Below are 11,723 nucleotides of genomic sequence, written 5' to 3'. Positions count from 1 at the left end.
AACGTTCCACTACTAGGGAAAAGGCTAGCAGCAGTGCGGGTTTTAGGTGTATCAGTAGCGCGGGGACCGGCGCTACTAATAAGGCGCTACAGCTAACACGTAGCAGTAGAGCGTGCTCACCAGCGCTACTGCTACACAAGTGTAGCAGCAACACACTTAACAAAAGCTTGCTACTGCTAATAGCTATAGCGCGCTTCTCCTGTGCGCTACTGCTATCCTAAATACTAGTAGAGAGTTGTTGTTTCCCACACTACTACTAAGTAATTGCGAATTAAAAAAAATAAAAGTTAGATGCAGTTGCTTCCATCAGAGACACGTCCAATGAAAAATAAGCTCAGGTCACAGAACCATCTTTAACACTTGAAGCATTCATAGATACAATAGTGAACATCTGAACAGGAAGAAATCACGACATCCCAGATCATACACACACAACTATCATTGAAAGGTGGGTACTTTCCCTAGCTTTCCATCAACCTAAACAAACCACTTCTCTAGATGTATCTACCTAGACTTGGAGTTTAGACGTAGGTGGACCTCCCCCCCGAACTGTGGCGTCGAGGTCCTCCTCCTCGGCGACCTCCGGCGTCGAGATTACCTGGATGATCATCCGTGCGACGCGGTCGCCGGTCTTCACAGCCAAGTCCACCTCCGAGTCGTTGAAGAGCACACTGCCCACCGGGCCGCAGTAGTCCGCGTCAATCAACCCTGTGCCCATGTCGGGAAAGTGAAAACTTGTTAGTTAGCGTCCACATCCAAATCTAGTAGGGTATTTTATTTATTTCTAGCACATGCACATGAATCAATAGTGACAGCCAGAGTAACAGTACATCATTAAAAACTAGCATACAGTTCAGAGTTGGAAACTACAGTGACTAAAATTTACATGTATTGTTCTAGGCATCTAGCCCAAGAAAACAGAGCACTAGCTAGTTGTTCCATGAAACGATCAGATGGTACAAGAGATATGATTCGTATCCTCTATGAGTTCACACTCTACTCACAGCCAGCCTTTGCGACACGTTGGATCCTGCAAAACCTTGAATTTATTGTTCCTACGGCAAGGCATAAGCCTGTTCAAATTACCAAGGTGTGCAGATATGAATTGTACTACACATGAAGTATTTGCGGAATTCTGAAGCACTCTGTTCTCAGGATCACTAGGTGCTACCTATTTGTGGCTCTCAGCCTCATCGGCATGTTGGCGTCTGGTCCACCGAGACTGCCAATCGTCGCCTCGTACGTCCTGGTGGCCAACAGGGTGGACGACGCCCAGCGCTCAACTTGGACGGAGGAGTTGCTGCGCCTGGGAGGTTCCTCGCCTGTATGGTTCATCTTGTTGAGCTGCCAAAATACACACACAAAATCATGTCGGAGCAAATCGCCATAAACTTTTTTACAAAACTGCTTGCCAAATCCCCGTGTAGTGAATTTGCTATATAATATAATGCTGAACTTTTTCTAATACACACTAAACTTGCATACAATATATTCATAACATCACTTCTCCTAACTGCACTATGATCTATCCATTCAAGAGAGTTTGAACTTGCTAGCATCATCTCCTAACTGCGTCCATCTCATTATCTTTTACAAAACAATTCTCAATATGGAGAAAATAACAATAGGAAGGAGGCCACCACCATGCACATACAACATCAGCATGCAAGCTAGGGGCACAAACATACAGTAGCAAGCATGAATTTTGTAGACTGGGAATTAAAGAAACATCAGTAAGTTGGTAGTACACATGACACACAGAAATAGTGAGTAGGAGTACATGGTTTTGAAGTAGTATCTATAGTAATACCGTATGCTAGATGAATTGTATGGTTGAAACAGAGAAAACTCAAAGAATAGGAATACACGACCAACCTTGCCATTGATGATAGAATTGCTTCTCGCGCATTCCTCCTTCGATTTGTCGGATTTTGAGCAGCAAATGATCGGACTTCCCACTGAAACATACATAAGAAAACATTTTCAACACCTAATTCACTAGAGATGACTTACCAAGGTAACCATGTTCCCCTAAGCAACTGATGAACAATGAATAATTTTGCATATCTGAAGAACAAAATTTGGATGGTGGTAACACCAAAGCGGCATATGGTTGCTATAAGGTTTTTTTTAGTCCAAAGAATGGTAACATAAATGTAATGGATGATTCTTCGATTTGTTTGGTTAGGTTGCCGAAGGCAGTCTATTAGGCCATCACAAATATTTTAAGGTGGTGTTGATAATCAGCTTGGCCGTGAAAATATTTTGTGTGTGAAACAGGGTCCAGTAGATTGGAAAGAGACATCCCAACAGCAATCAAACATGAAGCATAAATGTTGATGATGTTACTACTCTTGATGGCATGACAAAGAGACCCCGATAGTTGAACATTATGTGTCTGAAGAACTACGTGCTGCAGGATTTAACACACATCTACTTCCACCACCCTTGCTGTTATTTGTAGAAGCAAATATAAATGCTTAGTGTTGACCTCAGCAAAAATTGCTGAAAATACTAGCACACCAACTGAAGGTAACCGTGCAAGGACACAGATTAATCTTGAACTGCCTCACCAACTGAAGAAAATAATACAGCAGTTTAATTTTCAGTTACATTTGGAAACTTACCCTGACGGGTTAATCTTACTATTATCTACTGACCCTAACTCTTTAATCTTGATTGCACATCTAAACATGTGCATATAGCTTAAGAATTCAGACAAACAAACGGCCTTCTGATGGCATACAGCAATTTTCATCAATCAGATTTACATGCCACTTTTTTTCAACACTTAGCTGCAAGACTTCCTACAAGAAACAGACTTACCCTAAGGCCTTCCCCGCTGGCCTCCCCCATCAGATTTGTGATCGTTAGTGGCCCTGCATTCACAAGCAAGCACATCATATTATACCTGCAGAACCGCAGCGAGCGAGCACCAAGCAGAAAACAAACATATTGTGGGCCTTACGAGGCAGCGTGATGGCGGATTCGCGGGAGAAGGGCATGGGCACGCCGGTGGGCCCGTTGGCATCGTCTCCATTGCCCGGTCCCGGCGCCTGCTGCGGGAAGGAGGCGGAGACGGAGGAGACAGCGGAGCGGCGGGGGCGGGCAGAGACGGCGTGGAAGGGCAGCCGCCGTGGACGCGCCCCCATGGCGGGGTTGTGGGTTTGGGGGGATGGGGGAGGGGGCGTCACATCCAGCAAGGTGGAGGAGCTGTGCGTTGATGAGGGATAGGCTGGCGAGATGGAGGAGGCGGCGCCGGTGTGGGAGCAGGAGGCGTGGTGGCTGTGAGGAGAAGGGAATGAGAAGGGTGGTGGGTGGGAGTGGATCAGGTGGATGGTGCAGCAGTAAGTAGTAGCGTGTGTTGGCAAAACGCGCTACTCCTAAGTACTTTAGCAGTAGCGCGTCTATGGAAAGAGCGCTACTACTATACCTAGTCTGGAGGCAACGCCCTGGCAATTTTAGTAGTAGCGTTGTTCTCTCCTAGCGCGCTACTGCTAAAGGGATATTAGTAGCGCGCTTTTGTAGAGAGCGCTACTGCTATTTAGCAGTAGCGTCTGTTTTTAAACAGCGCTGCTGGTAAGTTTCTGTGTATAAGCTTTTCCCTAGTAGTGTTCGATGACGATATGTATTATATGACTTATGTGTTTTGGTGATCGAAGGTTGTTTGGAGTCCCGGATGAGATCACGGACATGCGAGGAGTCTCGAAATGGTCGATAGGTAATGATTGATATATTGGAAGGTGGTATTCAGACATCGAAAGTGTTCCGGAATGAATCGGGTACATACTGGAGTATCGGAGGGGTCACCGGAACCCCCCGGGGAAAGATATGGGCCATATGGGCCATAGGAGGGAGGCTAACCAGCCCATAAGGGGCTGGCACGCCCCTCACAAGGGAGGAGACCAAATTGGACTAGGCAAGGGGGCGCCACCCCCTTTCCTTCTCCTACTCCCTCTCCTTCCCCCTTTCCCCCTCCGGTAAAAGGAAGGGGGGCGAATCCAACTAGGAGTCCAAGTGGGACACCTTCCCACTTGGGGCGCGCTTAGGCCGGCCTCCTCTCCCTCCCTTGTTTATATACGGGGGGTGCCCCTATGAGAACATGAATTGCTCCAAGACGTGTGCGGCGCCCTCCTCCAAAGTTTACGTCTCCGGTCATATTCTCGTGGTGGTTAGGCAAAGCCCTGCGCGGATCACATCACCATCACCATCACCATGTCGTCGTGCTAATGGAACTCATCTACTCCTTCGACCCTCTACAGGATCAAGAGCTCGAGGGACATCATCACGCTGAATGTGTGCAGAACTCGGAGGTGTCATACATTCGGTACTCGATCAGACGTTTGACTACATCAACCGCATTAAGTAAACGCTTCCGCTTTCGGTCTATGAGGGTATGTGGACAAACTCTCCCCCTTTTGTTGCTATGCATCTCCTAGATAGATCTTGCGTGAGCGTAGGAATTTTTTTGAAATTGCATGCTACGTTTCCCAATAGGCTTAATTGCAGTAGGATCATGGAGAGAAGGCCGAGATGAATGACGGCGACGATGATACTACCACAACAAGATGTGAGAGAGGAGACCGAGAGAAACCACGCTGACTAGAGGATTGATTAAGCAGTGTCTTAAATCACAACACACATATCCATATTGTATAGCCATGAGAAATATGTAGATCTTCTCGTCTACTATTGTCGAAATAGGAAACTTGCAACACGAATGTTGTGCGGAACTGCGAGAGTAGGCTTCTGGTCAAAGGAAATTTCAAACGATCGATCATGCACGACGAATCTGAAAAAATTCATCCAAAATAACTGAAACAGGAACAATAAATTGAGCATGTACGTTCGACGAAACTACAAACCGATCGCCTGAATGGAACCATATAATCGATGTGCATCTCTTTCGTGTAGAGCTTAGCTCGAATCGAAGCACTGTTGTATAGATTAGACGGACAAGGGAGAGAGCAGATTAGAGAGGAGGTTACTCTAGGTTGAAGAAGACACCACGTAATCACCTCGCATCCCTCCCGTTTCTCCTCGTGCAGGGGCCCGCTCCCTGCGCTTTTGCTCGGCCTGGATCCAGAGAAACTGCCAATTCGGAAGTTTCCAGCGGGTCTGGCTCGGATCTGCTTTAAGGTTCATGCCATGCGGGCCGAACAGTAAAAGCAGGCAACCGATGAAGGAAATATGCCCTAGAGGAAATAATAAAGTTGTTATTTATATTTCCTTATATCATGATAAATGTTTATTATTCATGCTAGAATTGTATTAACCGAAAACTTAGTATATGTGTGAATACATAGACAAAACATAGTGTCCCTAGTATGCCTCTACTTGACTAGATTGTTAATCAAAGATGGTTATGTTTCCTAACCATGGACATGTGTTGTCATGTGATAAACATGATCACATCATTAGAGAATGATGTGATGGACAAGACCCATCCGTTAGCTTAGCATCATGATCGTTACAGTTTTATTGCTACTGCTTTCTTCATGACTTATACATCACTACAAAAAAAGACACATCCGTGACATTTTGGGCCGAACGAAATTTTTTTATGTCATACTTATGACACTTCTATGATGATAATTGTGACAAAACCCAGTATCATCATAGATGTGGTGGGATCCTACTTCTATGACAAAAAATCATGACAGAAAATGGGCTTTTCTTCCTGGGCGGGCCGGAGACGCTGCTGCATGACATTCTTTGGGCCGTCCATGACGGAAAAAACCGTGGTAGAAGCGAGGGCGAGGAAAATTTCGGGGAGTTCCCGGTTACGGTGGGTTGTCGGGGCCGAGCGATGCGCGTTTCTCTCGTACACATACGCGCGTGTGTGCGAGGCGTTTGGCTCTAACTGAACCCGAGCGAGGCGTTGGGCTCTAACTGAACCCGAGCGATTGCACTAGCTACGTTACTGAACCCGAGTGATTCCTTTGCTACTGCTGCTAACTGAAGCCTATCGATGCTGCCTCTAGATGAACAGTGAGCATTGCTGGGGGGAGGGGGGTTGGATGAACAGTGAGCGTTGCTGGGGGGTTTGGATGAACAGTTCCCGGTGGGAGTGGATGAACAGGAGCCCGTGGTTGCCTCTAGATGAACAGGACCCCGACCGATCGAGCTGGTTGGGGCTGGATGAACAGGACTTCGTGGAGGGCTGGATGAACAGGACAACCCCGTGGAGGGCTGGATGCACAAGACGACCTCGTGGAGGGCTGGATGAACAGTAGCCCGTGGAGGGGTGGTTGAAGAGGAGCCCATGGAGAGGGCTGGTTGAACAGTAGCTGGTGGAGTAGCGCGCGGTGGAGGCTGGATGAACAGGAGCCCGTGGATGAATAGTCGCATGTGGAGGCCGGAGGAGGTCGATGGTGGATGAACAGTAGCCTGTGGAGGCCGGAGGAGGTTGACGGTGGAGATGAATAGTATCCCGTGGAGTCCCGTTTTGTGTTACGCCACACCCCCTCCCGATGAACATGACCCCCATTTCGATCGTAGCGCTCAAACACAAGTCCGTTTCCTCCGTTTTGTGGTACACCACACCCCTCCCAATCAACAGGACCCCGTTTCGACCGTAGGAGGTACAACAGAAGTCCATTTCCTCCATTTTGCGGTACGCCAGACCCCTCCCGATGAACAGGATCCTGTTTTGACCGTGGCCGGTCGAACACAAGGCCGTTTCCTCCGTTCTGCGGTACGCCAGGCCTCGCTTCCATCGGCTATTCCGTCCAAGCCCTCACGATGAAAACGACGACGCATTTCGTTACGACCCAACCGGTTGGCTCCCTGACGGTGTCCTAGACTAGGGGGTACTCAACGCGTCATCTCTTGATCTGTTAGATTGGGCCGAGGACCCCCATGGCTATATACTCATGGGCCAGTTCGGATGGCTGCCACATACAAGGAAGATTCCACAAGACTTGGTGATCAAGATAAGGACTCCTCCCCCACCGGCGTATTCAGCTAGGACTCATGTTATCCTAGGCCTCTGGTGCATTATATAAACCAGGGCCGAGCTAGTCGATAGAGAGGAACAACAATCATATCATAGGCTAGCTTCTAGGGTTTAGCCTCTCTGATCTCGTGGTAGATCTACTCTTGTACTACCCATATCATCAATATTAATCAAGCAGGAGTAGGGTTTTACCTCCATCGAGAGGGCCCGAACCTGGGTAAAAACATCATGTCCCTTGTCTCCTGTTATCATCCGCCTAGATGCATAGTTCGGGACCCCCTACCCGAGATCCACCGGTTTTGACACCGACATTGGTGCTTTCATTGAGAGTTCCGCTGTGTGTTCGGCAAAGGGTCGATGGCTTGCCTGCAGATCAACTGCGACTTCGGCATCTTCGTCACCAGCTCGACTGGTCACCTTGGTTCGACCAAGGACTGCGCCCTGCCTCCGACCGTCATGTTCGGATGAGGGCCTTCATCAACATTAACTCCGATCTCTATCAAGATCATGGAGGAATCATCCAGGGAGCCCGGGGGCTCGACGTCAACATTGCCCTTGGGCGACCGTGCTGTTTTTCTGGACAGCGAACTTGTGTCCGCCATCACCGCCTCCTCGAGCGTCGGTTCGACGATTGCTTCAGTGGATTAGTGCGGAATTGAATCTACAACAATGCTGGAAAATTTCGTCGAGTTCCGATGGAGGAATCTCTGGCAATCCGCGACATACCGGAGCCTTGTCAAATCTGAACGAGGATCTGGACGAGTTTAGGTCGTTGTGTCCAGCTTCTAGCTCGGACGTCCTTTGGAAGATCCAACCGTTGATCGGCTGCGGAATTCCTATATCTACCACCTCCCAAAATTTCAGCTCGATCCGACCGTGCAAACTCCGGGAACCTTCTGATTAGTGCATCACTTTTCGGATCTGTTTTCTACGCGAAAATGAATCTGACCCGAGTTCGTCTTTTTTATGAACGGGAATTCAGACATCTTTTTGAAGGAAGTTTTGTATGGGGTATCGTGTTTTGTTCCCAAACACATACCGCTAACCTTAAAATCTTTTGAACATGATCTTCAACATCATGCTGGTGTCAAACCAGCCCGGCAATATTGCTCCACGGCTGCCGACCTGCGCTAGACACGTCGTCACTTTGTTGAGCCGCGCTCAACTTCTTCGGATCATCATCTCGGCAAGCCGAACAAGAGTCCGGCATCGCGAAGGATAAATCATCACCAACATCGCCGCCCCATGGATTACACGGAGTGGGCACACCTGCATCCCCGCACGGTCACTTCATCAAGTCGGCATCGACCACGTCACGACCTGCATCGGCAGGGCTGCACTGTTGCTTTATCAAGCTGGTGTCCATCACGCCGACCTACTTCGACTCATCGGCTGACACCGAGGCTTCATCACGTTAGCTGGACCGGGGGCTTCATCATCTCTTCATCAACCTACTCCGGAGACTTCGGCGTCGCTGGCCAACCAGCTCCGTCACGTTAGCTGGACCGAGGGCTTTGCCTCGGCGAGCCAACCTTTGCCAGCATCGCCATGCCGTTGCTTTATCGCCCATCAGGCGATAGGTGTGCGGATCGAGTCCCAATTTTGGGAATCACCTTTCTTCGGATTGTTACAACAAATAAGCCAGGTGCTATTAATCCTAGTATTTTTTGCTTGTTTGGGTTCATTTTTCCCAACGAATTATTACTCTGGTTTGTCCATCATATGTACGCAGGTGTATCAAATTGTGGCCGCATTAACGACGGTCCCATGGTGGTTTGGTTAGTTTCCGTACATAGTCCGGCGAACGCCGCATCCGGAACTCGAACCGACCTGTGAATTCAGGCCTTGCCATGCCTTTACCGCATCACGCTGCCGCCCTGCATCGACATTGACTTTGGTGCCAGGCCATATTTCTTTTACTACTCACTTTGCATAAATTATTTGTTATGCAACGATTTTTTATTATTATTTCTATTATCTCCGGTTTGCACTATTTTTTGTGCAAAGGAAAATGATCCAGCGGGACTATATCCTTTGGCGTTACCTCGGCTGGACGGGGGCCTTCGTCAACACTTCATTACCCCATGCCGGGCACTTCGGCATCACCCTGCCGTCCTGCATTGACTGTGCTACGTCACCACTTAGGAGTGCCGAGCTCTTTGCTCCGCCACCCCGGGACCGGCTTGGGGGATGGAACCTTTGAAGGAAATATGCCCTAGAGGCAATAATAAAGTTATTATTTATTTCCTTATATCATGATAAATGTTTATTATTCATGCTAGAATTGTATTAACCGGAAACATGATACATGTGTGAATACATAGACAAACATAAAGTCACTAGTATGCCTCTACTTGACTAGCTCATTAATCAAAGATGGTTATGTTTCCCAACCATAGACATGTGTTGTCATTTGATTAATGGGATCACATCATTAGGATAATGATGTGATTGACATGACCCATTCCGTTAGCCTAGCACTTGATCGTTTACTATATTGCTATTCCTTTCTTCATGACTTATACAAAGTTCCTACAACTATGAGATTGTGCAACTCCCATTACCAGAAGAACACTTTGTGTGCTACCAAACGTCACAACGTAACTGGGTGATTATAAAGGTGCTCTACAGGTGTTTCCGAAGGTACATGTTGGGTTGGCATAATTCGAGATTAGGTTTTGTCACTCCGATTGTCGGAGAGGTATCTCTGGGCCCTCTCGGTAATACTCATCACCTAAGCCTTGCAAGCATTGTAACTAATGAGTTAGTTATAAGATGATGTGTTACAGAACGAGTAAAGAGACTTGCCGGTAACGAGATTGAACTAGGTATTGGATACCGACGATCAAATCTCGGGCAAGTAACATACCGATGACAAAGGGAACAACGTATGTTGTTATGCGGTTTGACCGATAAAGATCTTCGTAGAATATGTAGGAACCAATATGGGCATCAAGGTCCCGCTATTGGTTATTGACCGAGAATGGTTCTAGATCATGTCTACATAGTTCACGAACCCGTAGGGTCCGCATGTTTAATGTTACGATGACAGTTTTATTATGAGTTTATAAGTTTTGATGTACCGAAGTTTGTTCGGAGTCCTGGATGTGATCATGGACATGACGATGAGTCTCGGAATGGTCGAGACATAAAGATTGATATATTGGACGACTATATTCGGACACCGGAAGTGTTCCGGGTTATTTCGGAGAAAACCGGAGTGCCGGGGGGGGGGGTTACCGGAACCCCCCGGGAGAGTATTGGGCCCTATGGGCCTTAGGGGAAAGGAGAGAGGGACGGCCAGCATGGTCCGCGCGCCCCCTCCCCCCTCTGGTCCGAATTGGACTAGGAGGGGGGCGGCGCCCCCCCTCTTTCCTTCCCCCTCCTAGTAGGAGTAGGAAAGGAGGAGTCCTACTCCTACTAGGAGGAGGATTCCTCCTCCCTTGGCGCGCCCAAGGGGCCGGCCGGCCTCCCCCCTCCCTCCTTTATATACGGGGGCAGGGGGCACCCCATGACACACAAGTTGATCTATGGATCATTCCTTAGCCGTGTGCGGTGCCCCCATCCACCATATTCCACCTCGGTCATATCGTCGCGGAGTTTAGGCGAAGCCCTGCGCCAGTAGAACATCATCATCGTCACCACGCCGTCGTGCTGACGGAACTCATCCCCGAAGCTTTGCTGGATCGGAGCCCGGGGATCGTCATCGAGCTGAACATGTGCTGAACTCGGAGGTGCCGTACGTTCGGTGCTTGGATTGGTCGGATCGTGAAGACGTACGACTACATCAACCGCGTTGTCATAACGCTTCCGCTTACGGTCTACGAGGGTACATGGACGAACACTCTCCCCTCTCGTTGCTATGCCATCACCATGATCTTGCGTGTGCGTAGGAATTTTTTTGAAATTACTACGTTCCCCAACAGTGGTATCAGAGCCTGGTTTTATGCGTTGATGTTAGAACACAAGTGAGTTGTGGGCGATACAAGTCATACTGCTTACCAGCATGTCATACTTTGGTTCGGCGGAATTGTGAGATGAAGCGGCCTGGACCGACATTACGCGTACGCTTACGCGAGACTGGTTTCACCGTTGCGAGCACTCGTGCTTAAAGGTTGCTGGCGGGTGTCTGTCTCTCTCACTTTAGCTGAATCGAGTGTGGCTACGCCCGGTCCTTGCGAAGGTTAAAACAACACTAACTTGATGAACTATCGTTGTGGTTTTGATGCGTAGGTAAGAACGATTCTTGCTAAGCCCGTAGCAGCCACGTAAAATTTGCAACAACAAAGTAGAGGACGTCTAACTTGTTTTTGCAGGGCATGTTGTGATGTGATATGGTCAACACGTGATGCTATATTTTATTGTATGAGATGATCATGTTTTGTAACCGAAGTTATCGGCAACTGGCAGGAGCCATATGGTTGTCGCTTTATTGTATGAAATGCAAACGCCCTGTAATTGCTTTACTTTATCACTAAGCGGTAGCGATAGTCGTAGAAGCAATAGATGGCGTAACGACAATGATGCTACGATGGAGATCAAGGTGTCGCGCCGGTGACGATGGTGATCACGATGGTGCTTCGAAGATGGAGATCACAAGCACAAGATGATGATGGCCATATCATATCACTTATATTGATTGCATGTGATGTTTATCCTTTATGCATCTTTTCTTGCTTTCATTGACGGTAGCATTTTAAGATGATCTCTCACTAAAATTATCAAGAAGTGTTCTCCCTGAGTATGCACCGTTGCCAAAGTTCGT

At 48.1% G+C, this 11,723-nt stretch overlaps 1 protein-coding gene across 1 annotated transcript; it reads right to left on the bottom strand.

Annotated features, from left to right (window-relative positions):
• Positions 1–334: 334 nt before the first annotated feature.
• On the bottom strand, positions 335–3,152 carry LOC123076313 (uncharacterized). Its single transcript, XM_044498632.1, has 8 exons — positions 2,969–3,152; positions 2,827–2,879; positions 2,350–2,413; positions 1,876–1,958; positions 1,173–1,344; positions 1,005–1,055; positions 599–708; positions 335–391 (listed from the first exon to the last, which is right to left on the bottom strand). Exons 1-8 carry the CDS (start codon positions 3,150–3,152, stop codon positions 335–337), a joined length of 774 nt encoding a protein of 257 aa, XP_044354567.1.
• Positions 3,153–11,723: the final 8,571 nt, after the last annotated feature.

This window comes from Triticum aestivum, chromosome 1B, assembly GCF_018294505.1.
Source record: "Triticum aestivum cultivar Chinese Spring chromosome 1B, IWGSC CS RefSeq v2.1, whole genome shotgun sequence".
Classification (NCBI taxonomy): domain Eukaryota; kingdom Viridiplantae; phylum Streptophyta; class Magnoliopsida; order Poales; family Poaceae; genus Triticum; species Triticum aestivum.
The sequence above is the reverse complement of the archived record's forward strand: the minus strand, read 5'-3'. Positions and strand labels throughout refer to the sequence as shown.